At 39.2% G+C, this 18,608-nt stretch overlaps 2 protein-coding genes across 2 annotated transcripts in view; both read left to right on the top strand.

Moving 5' to 3' along the window:
• The window catches only part of TSPAN7 (tetraspanin 7), a 316,558-nt gene that overhangs the window by 146,230 nt on the left and 151,720 nt on the right, over positions 1-18,608 (top strand). The window lies entirely within an intron of this gene.
• The window catches only part of OTC (ornithine transcarbamylase), a 79,189-nt gene that overhangs the window by 41,225 nt on the left and 19,356 nt on the right, over positions 1-18,608 (top strand). Inside the window, exon 5 of the mRNA XM_007523215.3 lies at positions 16,475-16,628. Coding sequence (XP_007523277.1) covers positions 16,475-16,628 — 154 coding nt within the window. The remainder of the gene's footprint in view (positions 1-16,474; positions 16,629-18,608) is intronic.

The following is an 18,608-nucleotide window of genomic DNA, read 5'->3' as shown; positions in this document are numbered from 1 at the left end:
AACCTTGGTCCTTGAGTATGGTAATACGTGTGCTTAATTGGGTATACTACCACCCAGCCCCTAGCCAGTCAGCTATTTAATTGGTAGGAGATCTCATTGATAATGAACTATAATATAGAGGATGCTTAGTCTGATACAAGGCAGGATGGGGACAAGAATTATAGCAGGATTCCCGCCAACCGTTTGACTTTGGCTTTTGTTTGTCATGTTATAATAGTTTAGGAACCGCTCAATGACTTCTGAAAACATCAAGACTGCTGTGTGATATCTCCTCAATATCCATATTTGCTCTTCAGGTCTGACTCAGCAGAGTACTACTATGTTTTGTTTTTTTTTCTCTCTCTCCTGTATTCACTCACTCAACTACACAGATTATGAACCAAGTTTATTGGAAGCCCTGGAGGATTTAACTTATAGTGTTACATTATTTTGGCATTCAAGTGTTTTAGATTGTTCCTAAACAATTTTTTAATATTAGAGAGAGACCAGTGCTTCACTCTGGCATATGCAATGCCTGGGCAGTGGGGAGTCTAACTCAGGATCTTATGCTTGCAAGTCCAGTGCTCTACCACAGTGCTACCTTCATGACTGCAATGAGGTGCTTTAATGTCAAAGGATATATAGATAAACACTATATAGATAGACATCTAGATCTACTAACATCAAAGATCTTATAGCAAAGGAAAATCATCAAAGAATAAAAAGAACTTGAGGTTGCAAAAATCTTTATGGGGGGAGTTGGGCGGTAGCACATCAGGTTAAGCGCAGGTGTCGCAAAGTGCAAGGACTGGTGAAGGATCCCGGTTCGAGCCCCCTGCTCCCCACCTGCAAGGGCGTTGCTTCATAGGCAGTGAAGCAGGTCTGCAGGTGTCTATCTTTCTCTCTCTCTCTCTCTGTCTTCCCTGCCTCTCTCCATTTCATTCTGTCCTAACAACGATGACATGAATAACAACAACAATAAAAACCAAGGGAAACAAAAGGGAAAATAAATAAATAAATAAATAAATATAAAAAAATTCAAAAGTCTTTATAGGTTAGTTAGATCAACAATCCTTTCAGGTTCCTTCATGCTATTCCTTCAAATTGTCCTTGAGCCTGCATAAAAATAACTGGTATTAGGGTACTCTTTGCACACTAAGCTATCTTGTACTAATTTCATACAGTCTGACCATTATGACGAGTTTATTCAATGTGATTGAGAATTTTCCTTTAAACTGAGTCAAAATTGGGCTTGTTCAGAACTTGGACTGGAGTTGGTGGTGTACTGCACCAAAGTAAGACTCTTGGGTAGGGGAGTAACTGAGAAATGTTACACGTGTACAAACTACTGTATTTTACTGTCAACTGTAAACCTTTAATTCCCCTAATAAAGAAGAGAAAAAGAAAAGAAACAGGAAGTGATGTGGGATCTTAGCGCTTAAGAAGGGGTTTCAGAGTCACCATTCTGCCATTTTTGCCCACATACTTCTCTATTCATGTGCTTTCACTTGTCCTAAATAAAAACCTATACTGCCTGGAAAAAACAAAAAAGAAATTGGGCTCATGATGACTAATTTTGATGTTATTGTTTTTAGTGTCTTTATAAACTCATGCATTTTAATAGTTTTGAATATTTCAACTCATTGCAGTTATTATGCTCACTGAGGCTCAAATTGCCTGTATTTGCACCAATGCCATCCATCCATCTTCGAATTGGCTACAAGGTCATTTTGACATAGCCCTGTCTCTCTTCAATCACTCTCTTCTTTTTGACACGACACAATGTTCCAAGGTGATCCTATCCATTTCTATACCAACACCAAGAATTAGCTACTGCACTAAGAAACCATTTTCAATTGCTATCAAAATCATGTTTGGAAGAAATTTCCTTGTTTGAATGCTATGTGTTTTTCTGGGTATTAAAATACACCTTTTGGTAGACAATAGTAAATGAGTTTTACAAATATAGACAGATATATTGTTTAAAGAGTAAATTTATTTTTTGAGATGCCACCAGTACTACTACCATCCAGAAATAATCAGTGTTCATATTTTATCTTCAGAACCATCTTTCCATTCAAAGCTCTGTGCTGTACTTCTATTTTTTTTCTAAGCAAGAGGAAAATGATGGTGGGGGAAAAGCAGAAAAGTCCATGCTTTAAATATCCAGGCACGATCAAGCTGAATAACTATTTTAACTTGTTAATTATTTTTAAAAGAATCCTGATACACTGGCTATTCCATATCTGGAGCAAAGAAACATTAAATCTGGGTATTTTGTAAGAGCCGTTTTGCTACCATTGATAACATATGCCTAGGCTTCTCTGCAAAACTGCAGGGATCCATTGCATGGCAAACAGAACTCTATATATTCAGTGGAAATGAAAAGCAACCCAAATGAAAAGTCATTCCAGAGCCAGAAAGCACTTTTCACATGTCAACCTTTCATTTGTAGCACATATAACACAGCTCTTCCTATCTTTAAAGCTGGGGGTGGGGCTTTGAATTGATGGAGAGCAGTATAAAACCCAAATTACTGCTAATGTGCCTGCAGGCTAGCTCTCAGGTTTTATCATGGTTTCCAGTGAAAAGGTTCTTTTTTATTATTATTTAAATGCACTTTCATGGCTAGGGAGAAGAAAACTTTCTTTTTTCCTGCAATGTATAACATCTTTAAACAGGAAGTTGAAAGCAATGCCACTGACAATATGAACTGTCAATGTAAGGGTCTTTGATATCTTTGCCCCCACTCCCAGTGATTGCAGTTCCTCTTCCTGAATTTCATTTATTGCATTTCACTTTCAGCTTCTGTGACTGAAGTGGCATTAAAAAAAAATAGATGTACTCTTCTTTAAAAATGATGTATTCCATTTTTTTAAAATAAGAGGGCACTCCATAGAGAGGCCAACCAGAGTACCACTCTGCTCTGTATTACATTGTGTCGGTGATTGAACCCAGAGCCTCTCAGTTGTTTGGCATGTGGTCTACCCACTGAACCACCTTCCAGTCCACTGCAGTGGAATTTTCTTTCTCTCTCCCTTCTCCCTCTTTTCCCTCTCTTACTCTCCCTTGTTGCTAGGGCTTCACTGCTCCAGGCTGACTTTTTCAGATTGGAAGAGACAGAAGGAGAGAGGAAAAGACACCACAGTACTGAAGGGAGCCTAGCTGGAATCTGATGAACTGACAGTTTCCTCCTCCTCCTCCTCCTCCTCCTCCTCCTCCTCTCTCTCTCTCTCCCCCCTCTCTCTGTCATCCTCCCTCCCTCCCTTCCTTCCTTCCTTCCTTCCTTCCTTCCTTCCTTCCTTCCTTCCTTCCTTCCTTCCTTCTTCCCTTCCTTCCTTTGGTAGTGGAACACTGCTTAGCTCTGGCTTATGATGGTGCAGTGTTTGAGCCTGGGACCTACCTTAGAGTCTCAGGCATGAGAGTCTGTCTGCATAACCAATATACTATCTCCCCTGCCCATGAACTGATATTTTCATAAATTTTCTTTAAATTTTTCTTATTATCTTTAGTTATTGGATAGAGATAGCCAGAAATTGAGAGGGAGTGGGGAGATAGAGAGGGAGAGAGACAGAGAGACACCTACAGCCCTGCTATACCACTAGCAAAGCTTTCCCCCTGCAGGTGGGGACTGGGGATTAAATCTGGATCTTTATGCATTGTAACATGGGCACTCAACCAGGCACGCCACCGCCCAGCCCCAAACTGACATTTTCTATCAAGCTTTATAATACCCCCTTTCATTCATAGAAGCTTTTGTGGCCAAGGGACTTTTTGTGCCTCTAGGAAGGCTTCCTTCTCTTTGGACTTTGTTTATAATCCAACCTATTAACATTATGATTTATCAAACATTTGACATTTCTTGAAAAATAAAATAGCAAATGTTCCTCCGTGTTTAATAAGGCAAGGTCCCCCAAACCAGCACCAGAAGCAGCACCTGGGAACTCGTTAGCATTGTAAATTCTTTTGGGCTCCAACCTTGACCTACTGAATCAGAAACACAACTGGCTGTGTTTTAACAAGCTCTCTCTCCTCTTGATTCTGATGCAGGTTCAGTTTTCAGAACCATTGCCCTAACTATTCACATACTATTCATACAACCAACAAATCAAATGCATAATAAATGAGCAAAACAAGTATCTTCAGCCATTTAAAACTGATTGCAAACTTAATCAAATTCTTTTAAACATTTAACTGAATCAGGAGCCAAGCATTTCAGATTTCCTTGAAAGCACTAAACATAAAAAGGAAAAGGTACAGATAAAATTTCACATTGATTAAAGAGCTGATTAAGATTTTAACAATAAAACGTGGTGCAATGTCATTAGTGTGGTTTTAATTTTGTTTTGATTCCTTTTTGTTTTGTTTTTTGTTTTACTTTCTTATCCCTACTTTTATTCTTAGCCTTACATGATCCCGAAATTTAAATTCCTATACATTTCTGAGTTGTTAGCAACTCTACAAGAAATATATTTTTATTTTTTTAATTATTCTATAAGTGAGTATATTTTTAATTTTTAAATTATCTTTATTTACTGGATAGAGGCAGCCAGAAATTGAGACGGAAGGGAGTGATAGAGAGGGAGAGAGACAGAGAGATACCTGCGACACTGCTTCACCAGATGTGAAGCTTTCTCCTTGCAGGTGGGGACTGGGGCTCCAAACAGGGTCCTCATGCATTGTAACATGTGCACTCAACCAGATGTTCTACCACCAGGCCCCTACAAATGAATATTTTTATACCTTTTTAAGGTTTATATAATTTTACCAGATTACAAAGAAAAAAAATCGTCTTGATAGGTTAGGAATGCAGGTTGAGTTGGTTACTAACTGTGCGATTTTGGTTGGGTTGTGGGCATTGGTTGCTAAGATTAATTAAATTCAAACCTCTGGCCACTAGGCTGAGTCTTTATGATACATATACAACTTTTAAAAACATTTTTAAATTTTATTTATTAATGAGAGGGCTAGGAGGAGAGAGGGAGAAAGAACCAGAAATCACTCTTGTATGTGTTGCCGGGTATCAAACTCAGGACCAACACTTGACAGTCCAACACTTTATCCACTGTGCCACCTCCTGGGTCACTAGTTTTTATTTTTTATCATGGGATCTATACAGTTTCCTATTGATGCTTTAACAAAGCACCACAAACCTAGTGACTTAAAACAATACAGATTTATCATTGTATACTTTGGAATTAAGCTTTCTGCACTGGGTCCACAGAGTGTCCCTTATGCAAGTTCTAGGAGAATCCAACTCCTTCCTTCTCTCCAACCTCAGAGGCTACCTACATTCTTTGGCTCATGGCTTCAGCCACCAGCATAGTTAGCATCTTCTCTGATGCTCTGCCTGCCTCTCTTATAATGACACCACTCATTAAGTATCCCCCTGCAGGTGGGGGGCCGGGGACTCCAACCTAGATCCTTGCGGGTCCTTGCACTTAGTACTATGTGTGCTTAAGTGGGTGTGCTACCGCCTGACACCCCCCCCTTACTTTTCTTATCATATACTTTTCTTACATTCTTATATCCAGTCAATTCACTCCAAGATGAACTTGGTATTTCAAGATCTTTAAGTACATCTACAAAAGTCCTTTTATAGGTTCTGGGGATTAGGATAAGCACATGGGGGGGGTTATTCTGTCTATAACAGGATTTCACTACTGTTTTACATAAAAATTGTGTTTACTTTTTGGAAGTACTGTGTTGTTTCACTACTCCTGAGCCAACTACTTATTCCTTTTATTTCAGAGAGAGAGAGAGAGAGAATATGATGGGAAGAGGCAGCATAGCATAGCACTGGAGTTTCCCCTAGATTCATTGTCTACCTATATGGTGTTGAGTTTTCAGTCTGGACTGCACACATGGGAAGTCATGCACTTTACCTGGTGTGCTACCCTCTGGTTAAATTCTTTCTTTCTTTTCTGAAATTAAAAGATAAAGTAATCTGTCAGCCTTACTTGCTTGTTTTTAGCCTCTGGTAGTACATGGTCCACTGTAATATTAGCCTCGTCTGGCTTCACTATTTTTAAATGTATGCCCTTTTTATTGATATGATATTATAATTAGTTGAGTAATCAAGAAGTTTCACTGATAGACAAAATGATTTTGCAATTATATATTTCTTCTTCAGGACAATTAATTAAGTCATTATTTTGGATACATTATTTTAGAACAAATGGTATATTTCTTTTTGAATTTTTTAGAGTTATCTTTATTTATTGGATAGAGACAGCCAGAAATCGAGAGAGAAGGGGGAGATAGGAAGGGAGAGAGACAGAGAGACACCTGCAGCCCTGCTTTACTTTCAGAACTTTCCCCCTGCAGGTGAGGACCAGGGGCTTGAACCTGGGTCCTTGTGCACTGTCACATGTACACTCAACCAGCCCCGTTATGTCATATTTCTTTTTTTTTTTGTGTGTGTGTGTCATATTTCTAATTGGAACCTCTCCATGGCAACTTGAGCTAATTTCTACCTTATTTTATCTAAAATCACAGATGCTGATGGGGCCTGTTCAATTATGGAACAGTTTTTACTATTTCTAGAAAGATTTGCCTTATAAATCATGTTAATTATTTGTGGTTTACACAGATTAGAAATAACACTTATGTATATTTTGTGATTAGAAATACATTTTACAAAACCTTGACATATACCTATCTGTATCTATATACCTATATAAAACATGCTTCTATTTATGTAAATTTAAATGTGGGGCTAGGGAGACAACTCAGTGAGTGACTCAGAACACAGGACTTATATGCTGGAGGGTCCAGGGTTGATCCCCAGTACCACCATAAGCCATAGTCGAGCAGTGCTCCTGTCTCTCTTTCCCTCCCTCTCTCCCTCCCTCCTTTAAAACATAAGTTTCCAATGCACATGGCTATAACTATACTTTGGTATTATTACTATACTTTTGTACACTTTCTTGATATTGATTATTTTCTTATAAGCATCATGGCCTTTTACAAGCACATCTTGTTTTAGCTAATGGTTTTTATTACTCTGAATGATCACAACTTGACAAATGGGAGTGCATTTAAGTTGAGTTTTTCCCTTTTAGCACTGCCCTGACCATTTTCAAAGTCACTTGTCTCCTGGCAACATCAGGGTGTAACAGAACATTACTGATTTTATTCTATGTAAGGACGTAGAATCGACTATCTTCTAATGGCTTCTTGTTTTATTTTTTGTGTGCATAGGACAATACTACAGAACAAAAATCTAAGCACTAATGATGTGTGTGAGTGCTGGAGTAGGAGGAGTTGGGGGGAGAGTATAGATGCTTTTGCTGCTTTGATATTGCTCTCAGTAGTGAGTGATCTGAAAGGCAAAATACTTCTCTTATAAATGTATAAGATCTTGTATTTTTTTTGCCTCCAGGGTTATTGCTGGGGCTCGGTGCCTACACCACGAATCTACTGCTCTTGGAGACCATTTTTCCCCCTTTTGTTGCCCTTGTTTTATCATTGTTGTGGCTATTAGTATTGTTGTTGTTGCTGCTGTCGTTGGATAGACAGAGAGAAGTCGTAAGAGGAGACAGAGAGGGGGAGAGAAAGACACCTGCTGACCTGCTTCGCCGCCTGTGAAGCGACTCCCCTGCAGGTGGGGAACCACAGGTCCCTGTGCTTCGCGCCACGTGCACTTAACCTCCTGCGCTACCGCCCAACTCCCTAAGATCTTGTATTTTTTTTCCAGTATAACATATCATATGGTTATTTCTTTCTTGTCTTGTCATTTTTTTTTTTTTTTTGCCTCCAGGCTGAGGCTTGGTGCCTACACTATGAACCCACCCCTCCTGGTGGCCATATATATATTTTTCCATTTTATTGGATAGGACAGGGAGAAATACAGAATGGAGGGAGAGATAGTGAGGGAGAGAGAAAAATAGACACCTGCAGACCTGTTTCACTGCTTGTGAAGCATCCCCCTTGCAGGTGGGGAGCCGGGGACTCAAATCCAGATTCTTGCGTAGGTTCTTAAATGGGTGTGCCACTGCCTGACCCCCCTTACTTTTCTTATCATATACTTTTCTTACTTTTTTATAGTTTTAATTTCAGCAACCACTAAGACTTCCCTCCGTTATGTAGATCCACTGTTGCTCCCAGCACTAGAGAACCCTATTCTTCTACTTCTCCTCTCTATATTGTGTAACAGCGGTTCTCAGCCTTGTCTCCATATTGGAAAATTATGGGGTAGGGGAGCTTTAGAAAAGCTGATGTGGATCCACCACCACGGTTTCTGATTTGATCATCCACAGGGAAGACTTTTTATAGCTCCAGAATTTTTATAGCTCCAGAAATGATACTAATGTGCAGTCAAGGCCAAGAACCCCATTACTAGGGGGTGTTGGGCAACCTCAACAATGCAGATCAGGCAGTCTCTCACATGGTATTATTATACCATAGACCACAGGTCCAAGCATACTGACTCATAATTGTGCTTTTGAAAAACTCATGTTAATAGGATATTGTATTCCCCAATTGCCAGCATAAGGGTCTTCCTCTTTCAGTTTTTTTCTTTCTTTAGTCTTTCCTGATGTTGCTCTGATTAAGGTTTTTAAAAGCCTTCTTTTTCCTCATCTATGAGATTAAGATAATACTTACATGTGATACATGTTAGACACAACAAAACTCGAAACAAGTATACATATTCCATATATTATGTTAAAATTAGTACTAGCAGCTTCACCAGCTCTATCATAATTTCTACTTAAATTTTGTTACATCTGAAGTGACAGATAAAATAAAGGTGTATTTCAATGTGTCTGGGAACATCCCTTCTCTAGAGCTCTACGCCACGAGGGAAAGATAGAAACATGGACTGACCTGCCAATGTCCATGTCCAGTCGAGAAGCAATTACAGAAACCAGAACTCCTACCTCTGCACCCCATAAGGAATTCTGGTCCATAACCCAAGAAAAGGGGAGAAATGTTAGGGGAAAGATGACTAAAGGGCTCTGAACTCCAATTACATCGGACCTCGGAGAGAGAAGAGGGGGAAAGGAAGGACACTCGGAAGTGGCAATAGGTGTAGGTGTGAATTGAAAAGGAAGAGAAGGCAAGACCATAGGAAAAAATGGGTAAATATGTATAAATATAGATAGATTGTTATAGAAATGATAGTTAACCCATATTTGAGACCTTGGGAGAGCTACTGCAGTTTCCAATGGAAAGAATGGGGACACGGAACTCTGCTGGTGGAAAAATATATATAACTAGACTTAGGAACATTATAAAGTACATTCAAAAAAAAGCATAAGAAATTGGCAGCCCATGGTCCTAGTTCCCTGAAATTATTTTGAGAGGCTATTGTAGAGTTCACATTTATCTTTCGGACTATGAGATTCCATTGCAGGTCAACTGCAACGGTTAATACAGATTTTTAAATATATAAATATATATATATTTATTTATTTTCCCTTTTGTTGCCCTTGTTTGTATTTCATTGTTGTTGTAGTTATTGTTGTTGTTATTCATGTCGTCGTTGGATAGGACAGAGAGAAATGGAGAGAAGAAGAGAAGACAGAGGGGGAGAGAAAGATAGACACCTGCAGACCTGCTTCACCACCTGTGAATCGACTCCCCTGCAGGTGGGGAGCTGGGGGCTTGAACCGAGATCCTTAAGGCAGTCCTTGCGCTTTGTGCCACATGCGCTTAACCCTTTATGCTACTGCCCAACTCCCCAGATTTTTTTTTTACCCTATCTGTATCCACTTTAGGAAATGATGCAATTGAAAGAGGTCTTTTGAAGTCAACACTCTATCTCCCACTCTCTTTCTCTTAAGCCTGTAGATTTCATAAAATTAACCAATTCTTCAGAAATAGGGAATTGATACTAATTACATATCTTATTGGGATAGCTACTTCTAGGTAAGTCTCTTTCCCATGATAAAGTGAAAAGTTTTCTTATACTACGAAACATCAGTATATCTGTATTAGGAAGGGACTTTGTATTAAGACCTTGAACAAGAGGATATTGAAAATTATTTTTAACAGAATAGCCTCTGCATCAGCACAGTAGTTCTCAAACTATTAGTTGGGCAGCTAGGTAAAGGTACAAAGAACCAGAATTCCCTGTTTTGGGAACTTGGGCCTCTGTATTTTGCTGAGTTCTAACATACACCCAAGTTTGAGCACTTTTGCAATAAAACATCAGAAGATGGCTACTCTTTGTGGAAGGGAATGAATTACTCACTTTTCAATATTCTAGATACTTTCTTTTCCCTTCAATTGAAGAAGAAATCCCTCCCTGCCAATATGACTATGGACAAAGCCCTTTGTCTTTATGAGCTTCCACCTATTGATTTTCTTGTTTGCCTGTTTGGTTATAGTTCTAAGAAAAGAATGAATTGTACTTTAAAAATATGATGGCCTTTGACCCAAGTTGGGGGGTGAGAATGCTCTAAAGACATCTATCATGGGGAGATGAGAAATTGTACCCATATGTCAACAACTGTATTGTAAACCAATCATGCACCCCCCAATAAAATGATTTTAAGGGAGTCTGGCGGTAGTGCTGTGGGTTAAGTGCACGTGGCACAAAGCGTAAGCACCAGCGTAAGGGTCCCACTTCAAGCCCTCGGCTCCCCACCTGCAGGGGAGTCACTTCACAGGCAGTGAAGCAGGTCTGCAGGTGTCTATCTTTCTCTTGCCCTCTCTGTCTTCCCCTCCTCTCTCCATTGCTCTCTGTCCTAACAACAACGACGACACCAATAACAACAGCCATAACTCCAACAACAATAAAAAAACAAGGGCAACAAAAAGGGAAAATAAATAAATATTTTAAAAAATTTTTAAAAAATGGTGGCCTTAGTCAGAGTCTTAACTTTAATATGCAAATGAATCATTAGGTGATCTGGATGAAATACAGGATCTGATTCAGTAAATCTGGATGGAGTCTATTATTCTGCACTTTAACAAGCTCCCTGGTGATACTAACGCTGTTGAGCTAAGGAGTAAGGTAGTAATTTTGGTTCTTAAACATGGCTACACATTGGAGCTTCCTGGAATTCTTGAAAAAAAATATTGATCCCTAGGCCTACCTCTAGAGATTCTGATTTTTCTCCCTAATTTAACTGTTCAAGAGTTTGAAAAACTTCTTCAGGTGACTTGCATTTGTAGCAAAATTTGAAAACCCTTGACTTGGTCTATCATCAAAAATTCACCAACTGATGTGGAACTATACATTGTAATCTTACAATCTTGTAACAAACTATTAAACTATTAATAACAAATATTTTTTAAGTTCACCCAAATCACCTGATTTGCAGGAGATATTCTCATCTGGCTCTTTGAGTCACCTTTTTCATGCTACAATATACAATATGCCTAGACAATTCAGAGCACTAGTTTCCAAATCTTGTGTCTGCCGCTGACACCCTGATTTGGGAAGCATTCAGCAGAAGTAGTAAAAAAAAAAAAAAGTAATGTAGCATGACACGTGAGGTGGCACAGTGAATTAAGTATTGGATACTCAAGCATGAGGTCCTGAGTTTGATCCCTGGCACCACATATACCAGAATGATGCTCTGATCTTCTCTCTCTCTCTCTCTCTCTCTCTCAGTCTCTCTCTCTTGCCTCCCTCTCTATTTCCTTATCATTTGTAAAATATATATATATATATATATATATATATATATATATATATATATATATATATTGCAATGTTGAGGATTGAACTCAGAACTTCATATTTGAGAACCTAGTGCCTTTTCTCTTTTTTCTTTATTGAGGGGATTAGTGGTTTACAGTTGACAGTAAAATACAGTAGTTGGTACATGTGCAAAAAAAATATTTTAAGAGAGGTACTATAGCAAACTCCATAAAGCTAAATTAATTCTTTTTCAGAGATTAGGCTATTCATATCTTCTTCTTGGTGTCAAAATGTCCTTTTTATTAAATGGATATAATAATATCTGTGTTTATTTAAAATAAGATTTATTTATTTTCATATGGGGATGGAGAGAGAGAGAGAGAGAGAGCTTGCATGAGCATCTGGTAGACCAGAACAATGCTCAGATCTGGGATATGGTGATGCTGGGGATTGAACCTGGGACTACTGGGGCCTCAGGCATGAAAATCTGGTGTGTTACCCCTGCATTATCTCCCCAAATATTTGTTTGTTTCTCATGCCTATAATTTGCTAAACAAAAAGGTAGAACTCTTGTGTGCTGGATGGTGATGCACCTGGTTGAGCACACATATTATAGTGCGCAAGGACCCAGGTTCAAGCCATGGTCCCCACCTGCAGGGGGAAGGCTTTATGAGTGGTGAAGCAGGGCTGCAGGGTCTCTCTGTCTCTCTCCTTCTCTATCTCCCCCTTTGCTATTGATCTCTGGCTATCTCTATCCAATAAATAAAAATTTTAAAAAATTGAAAAGAAGGTGGGGCCGGGTGGTGGCGCACGTGGTTAAGTGCATGTATTACAATGCTTGAGGACCCAGGTTCAAGCCCCCGGTCCCCACCTGCAGGGAGAAAGCTTTACGAGTGGTGAAGCAGGGCTGCAGGTGTCTCTATGTCTCTCTCCCTCTCTATCACCCCTTCCCTCTTGATTTCTGGATGTCTCTATCCAATAAATAAAGATAATAAAAAATTTTAAAAAATTAAAAAGAAGGTAAGACTCTTATGTGGATTTTCATATTTTTAAAAATTCTACTAACTCATAAAGCATGAAAATCTGGGAACTCTGAGTATGAGAAATTTATGGAAATTTGAAAAATATAGAATTTAGACAGGGATTTTTAAAACTTTTGATTTTTTTTTAAATTTATTTTATTTATTTTTCCCTTTTGTTGCCCTTGTTGTTTTATTGTTGTAGTTATTATTGTTATTGTCGTTGTTGGATAGGACAGAGAGAGAAATGGAGAGAGGGAGGGGAAGACAGAGAGGAGGAGAGAAAGATAGACACCTGCAGACCTGCTTCACTGCCTGTGAAGCGACTCCCCTGCAGGTGGGGAGCCGGGGTTCAAACCAGGATCCTTATGCCGGTCTTTGTGCTTTGCGCCACCTGCGCTTAGCCCGCTGCACTACAGCCCGACTCCCAACTTTTGATCTTCTAATCCTAAAAGGAGTTTGTGTTTTAGTAGTTGTGATCTTTGTAGGCTAGGATCCAATAAATTTCTGCAGAGTGAGTAGATAACATGTCTCTGACACATGAGAGACTAATTTTTCCCCAATATACTTGATGGTTAAAATACAAATTTATGAAGACCTTACTGGATGCATAATAACTTTTGATTTTTTTTAGATAGACAGATGATAGATAGATAGATAGGTAGATAGATAGATAGATAGATAAATAGATAGATAAGGAGAGAGAGAACCTGGGTTGTGTACATGGCAAAACAGGATGCTATCCATATTAGTTATTTCACTACCCCACTAGCTTTTAATTTTCATATATTTTTTTCTTGCTCTCTCTCTTGCCATCAAGGCTTCAGTGAGGCTTTATGTATGCATGAGTACATCACTCCTGGTGAACTCTGTTCTATTTTTTTTCCAGGTAGAGGGTGAGAGAGAGAGAGACAGACAGAAAGAGAGAGAGAGAGAAGTGGAGACACTATAACAATGCTTCACTACTTGTGAAGTGTACCCTGTGCATAGTACTCCTGTGTAGTGCCAGGACTCAAACCCAGGTCCTTGAGCATGATAAAGCATGTACTCTACTGGGTGTGCTATGCCCCAGCCTCCTTTATGTATTTTCTTTGGGCATAGTGATGATATTTAGTACTTATTTGATTTTTTAATATGATAAAGACATCATTCTTATGCATTTCATATAGGTTATCTCAAGGAATCTTTACAATAACCCAAAGGCATAGATAGTATCATTTTACAGATGAAGAAACTAAATCACAGGAAATTATTTAATCTAACTATCATGAGAGACTTTATAATTTTTTGTTATTAGAAAGAGCTCAAGGCCAAAATTGTTAGAAACATCTGTTGTGGGAATTTTCTTTGAAATAACTAGAAGAGGGCCAGCAAAATAACTCACCTGGGAAGGTGCTTGGTTTGCCATAAGCTCTACACAGGTTCAAGCCAGTCCTTACTGCAGTGGGGAAGCATCAAAGCTATGGTGTCTTTCCTTCTTTCTGTCTCAGTTTCTCTCTTACTATCTAAAAAAAGTCAGCTTGGAGCAGTGACAAACCCAGCAATGGCAAAAGAACAAAATGATTAAATAAATAAATAAATAAATAAATAAATAAATAAATAAATAAATGGAGATTCCTGTATTTATTTATTTTTATTAGTGATTCAAGATTGGTTCACAAAATAGTAAGATAACACCGTTCCCACCACCAGAGTTCTGTGTCCCCATTCCTTCCACCGGAAACTGCAGTAGTTCTCCCAAGGTCACAAGTGTGGGTTGACTATACTTCTACTGGGGTTCGGAGCTCTCTAATCATCTTCCTCCAGCACTTCTCTCCCTGTAGGAGCATTGACCAAAATTCTTTTTTGGAGTGCAGAAGTTGGGAGTTTTGGCTTCTGTAACTGCCTCTCCACTGGACATGAGTCATGGCAGGTTGATCCATACACCTAGCTTGAGAAACCCATATTTTTTAAACAAAAGATTAATCTTTATATATTTGTAAGACTGAATGAAATTTCAGCCAAGGGGCTACTTTCACTTTGACTTATTAAAAGAACTTCAATCTGAATCCCAAGTTCTCCCAAATTTTCATCATCTACAAATTAGAGGTAAGGACATGGCCTATTGAGGTAAAATGACTTTTATTTGAATATGAACTCCTCCAACTTAATCAGCTGTGTAATCCAGAGCAGGTCACTTAACCTCTCTGAGTACTGAGTCCTTAAGATGTAAAATAATGATAATACATAATAATAATAATATTGCTTTTTCTTTGTGATGTTTGAATTTGTAGCCATGATTTTTGAAGTCTTGCTTTCTTGGTGTGTGTGTGTGTGTGTGTGTGTGTGTGTGTGTGTGTGTGTGTGTGTGTGTTTGCTGTTTTATGTTGAGCCCTTGTTTTTTTTTTTTTTTTTTTTTTTGGTACATAGGTATTGATAGCCTTGCAGAGCTCAGAAACAAAGGCTGAGTGCTTTCTCACACTCAGTTCCTGCCAGAGGTCATTGCTGATGGTGTGAATGCAAGTACATTGAGAATCTGGACTCAAAGATGAAATTAAATGTGCAAGAGATTTAGCAAGGGAAACAACAGTGAAGTATTGAGGAGAGAGGAAGCAAAAGTAGGCAGGGAGAGCTTCAGATTGCCATAGCGGTCTGACCTCAATGAAGGAAGTATTAACTAATAGAAGGGTAACTGGAGTGAAACTGGGGTACCTCTGGTCCTCTAGGATCTTACTCTTAGAGAAGACTCCATGACATGGGCTATAAAGAGTGGCAAGCAGGCAGGCAGGCTCCAAAATAGGAGTGCCTAAGCTGTCTTCCTTATAGCCTTCTATCCAACTTATTTATTCTCTTCTGGCCTCTGACTGGTCACCAAGAATGCAAATGAAGTGTTCTGTGGCTATCCAATAAGAGAGACACTAATCCAAGATGGATGCCACTTGAATTCTGGCACCCTTTCTAATAGTTAATGTCTTCATCGAGGTACAGGTAGGTGGAGGTTCTGGGTCCTACATCTTAGAGGCTGGAGGTCCAGGTAGTTGGAATTGCCTGTTAATCTCTTCTCCATAGGCTGGGGAATTTGAAGAAATACCAACAGTTCTTAGGATCTTTTTTGACTTTCAGGCTCCAGAGCATAATGCTTTCATTTCCCCCAGACTGTCTATCCTACCTAACAGAAGGAGTAGATTAGGGAAGAGTTTCAAATAGCAGCATAACTCCAAGAAAGTCTTGGTCAGGCCAATGGGAACACTCAGAGCAAAGACTGTCTATTAGAGAAGTCTCATATCCACCTCCATTATTGCTGTCATTATCAGTCATTGAGTGGGAACAGACTAGGCAAGTGTGTGGCTTTGGGAAGAATGCTGTAATTGACCCCAAAGCCACAGTAGTTGGAGGCTGCCAAATAACTCTTCCCAAAAGGTTATTTCTTGTAGGGGAATCTGAGTATACACCTCCATGGATGCCATGCTGATCCTTTCAATTTTTTGGTGAAACTGCATTCTCTCTTGGGGGGGGGGGAAATGCAAAGGAAAGTCTTCAGTGCCAGGTCTTGTCTCCTGTATACTTCTCTGTATATCTTGGTTTTGGTCTTGTCTCCTTTAACTTTACCAACTGCCACTTACCAATTATAACTTATCCTCATGACTACTCAGTTGACCACAACTGACTTTTTATCTCTGCAAATGACATAATCACTGGCTAAGATATGAGTGTAGCAATACCTGTTTTCTGTAATGACCACATGCTTAATACTAGCCTCTAAAATACCTCATGTTTGCAGGTAGTTGAAGCAGTAAATTTCTTAATTTATTAGCAATTCTTTTACTGTTGGCAATCCTTACTAAAGAAGGAATTATTAAGCATAATTAACTTAAATGATCTTTTCTTGGCTTGCTTGCAGTGTGTTGTCTGGCATGACAGATGCAGTGTTGGCTCGAGTGTATAAACAAGCAGATCTGGACACCCTGGCTAAAGAAGCATCCATTCCAATTGTCAATGGGCTATCAGACATGTACCATCCTATCCAGATCCTGGCCGATTACCTCACTCTCCAGGTTGGCTAATTTCTATCGCTCACACAATAGCAAAATCAACAGATAGTTCCAGATTAGTTCTAAATGAGACCATTAAAACCATGGTATCAGGTGTTTTGTTTTCAAATATCATCTTGGCAAATAATTCTAGCGTATACTTACTTGCAGAGTAGATTTCCAAGGGAAGCGGGAGATTGTTAAAAAAAAAAAAGAAAAAGATCACAAGAACCTTCTGTTCTCAGCCCTATCCCCAAGATGCTCTCAGTCCTATTTTTTTCTTTCTTTCTTTTTAAAAAAACATTTTTATTTATTTATTGGATAGAAATAGAGAGAATTTGAGAGGGGAAAGAGAGAAAAAAAAACCAGAAACATCTGCAGCACTGCTTCACTGTTCATAAAGCTCCCCCCTGAAGGTGGAGGTTGGTGCTTGAACCTTAGTCCTTGGTCATGGTAACATGTCTACTCAACTAGGTATGCCACCACTCAGCCCCTCCATCCTGTTTTTCGAATCACTTTGTTTTGGAGTGCCACATTTAACACAATGTATGAACAGGGAGTGATGGAACATAGAAAACAGAAGTTTTTATGTGTTCCTACCTACATCAGGCTCTGATTTGGGAAGGAAGACTAGTGGAATCTGTGTTGGATGGACAAAATGGTTAATTACTAAATCATTCTAAGAAGACGGTGTTTTCTGCCATTTTGATAGTCTGATTATTTAAGACTAGTATTAAGAAAATCCAAAATTTATAGAGTCCAGGCTCCAATTTAGTCATGTCCTCTTACCAGGAGTTTGAATGACTTTTCAAAATTTATCTTTGGCTTGCCACAGTAAATCTATGTGGTTTTGCCACATAGAGTCCTAAACACTGGGAGTCGGGAAGTAGCGCAGTGGGTTAAGTGCACATGGCACAAAGCTCAAGGACTGCCATAAGGATCCCGGTTCGAGCCCCCGACTCCCCATCTGCAGGGGAGTCGAGTCGCTTCACAGGCAGTGAAGCAGGTCTGCAGGTGTGTATCTTTCTCTCCCCTCCTCTGTCTTCCCTTCCTCTCTCCATTTCTCTCTGTCCTACCCAACAACGACAACATCAATAACAGCAACAATAAAAAACAACAAGGGCAGGGCCGGGTGGTGGCGCACATGGTGTGCAAGGACTCAGGTTCAAGCCCCTGGTCTCCACCTGCAGGGGGAAAGCATCAGAAGTGGTGAAGCAGGCCTGCAGGTGTCTCTCTGTCTCCCTGTCTCCCCTTTCCTCTCAGTTTCTGGCTGTCTCTATCCAAAAAAATAAATAAAGATTATTTAAAAATTAAAAAAAAACCAAGGGCAACAAAAGGGAATACATAAATAAATAAATAATCCTAAACACCATAATTTTTGTACTTCTAAATAATTCTGGGGAGATAGGGAAAACTGAATAGGTCCATCTTCCTCCTCAATAAATTACATAAATAAAAATGTAAGACTACACTCAAAATAAAACTTTTTGGAGATGAGGATAAGATTCATGCAGCCAAAAAGAGGACGAATACCAGATCATCTCATGCATAGATGGAAGTTAAGAAACAAGAACAAAAAGGGAAAAAACAAAGTGAAACTTGGACTGCGTGTGACACAAGTTTGCAGCAAAGCAAAGGACTATGGAGGAGAGGAAGGGGGTGGAGGAAGTACTGGGTTTCTGGTGCACGATGGTGGAAAGGGACCTAAATTGGGGATAGGAGTATTCTGTAGACACCTATCATTGGGAGATGAGAAATTGTAACTGTGTCAATAACTGTGCTGTAATATATTAAACTTCCCCAATAAAGTAAAAAAAAAAAGTGTGCAATGAGGATGCAGTCTAACCAAGTGGCTGTTTTTGAGTGTGCTTTATATACTTCAGATAATTCAATGATTCTTCTGGCAATTAATCATTTATAGATTATAAATTCATTGAGAAGCAGAGTACCCTATAGAACCTGCTGAAATGCCTTCACACAGAACAGGGGTGAAGATGTCTACCC

This window comes from Erinaceus europaeus, chromosome X, assembly GCF_950295315.1.
Source record: "Erinaceus europaeus chromosome X, mEriEur2.1, whole genome shotgun sequence".
In the NCBI taxonomy this organism is placed as follows: Eukaryota; Metazoa; Chordata; class Mammalia; order Eulipotyphla; family Erinaceidae; genus Erinaceus; species Erinaceus europaeus.
Note: the sequence above shows the minus strand (reverse complement) of the source record. Positions and strands in the feature narration are given on the sequence as shown.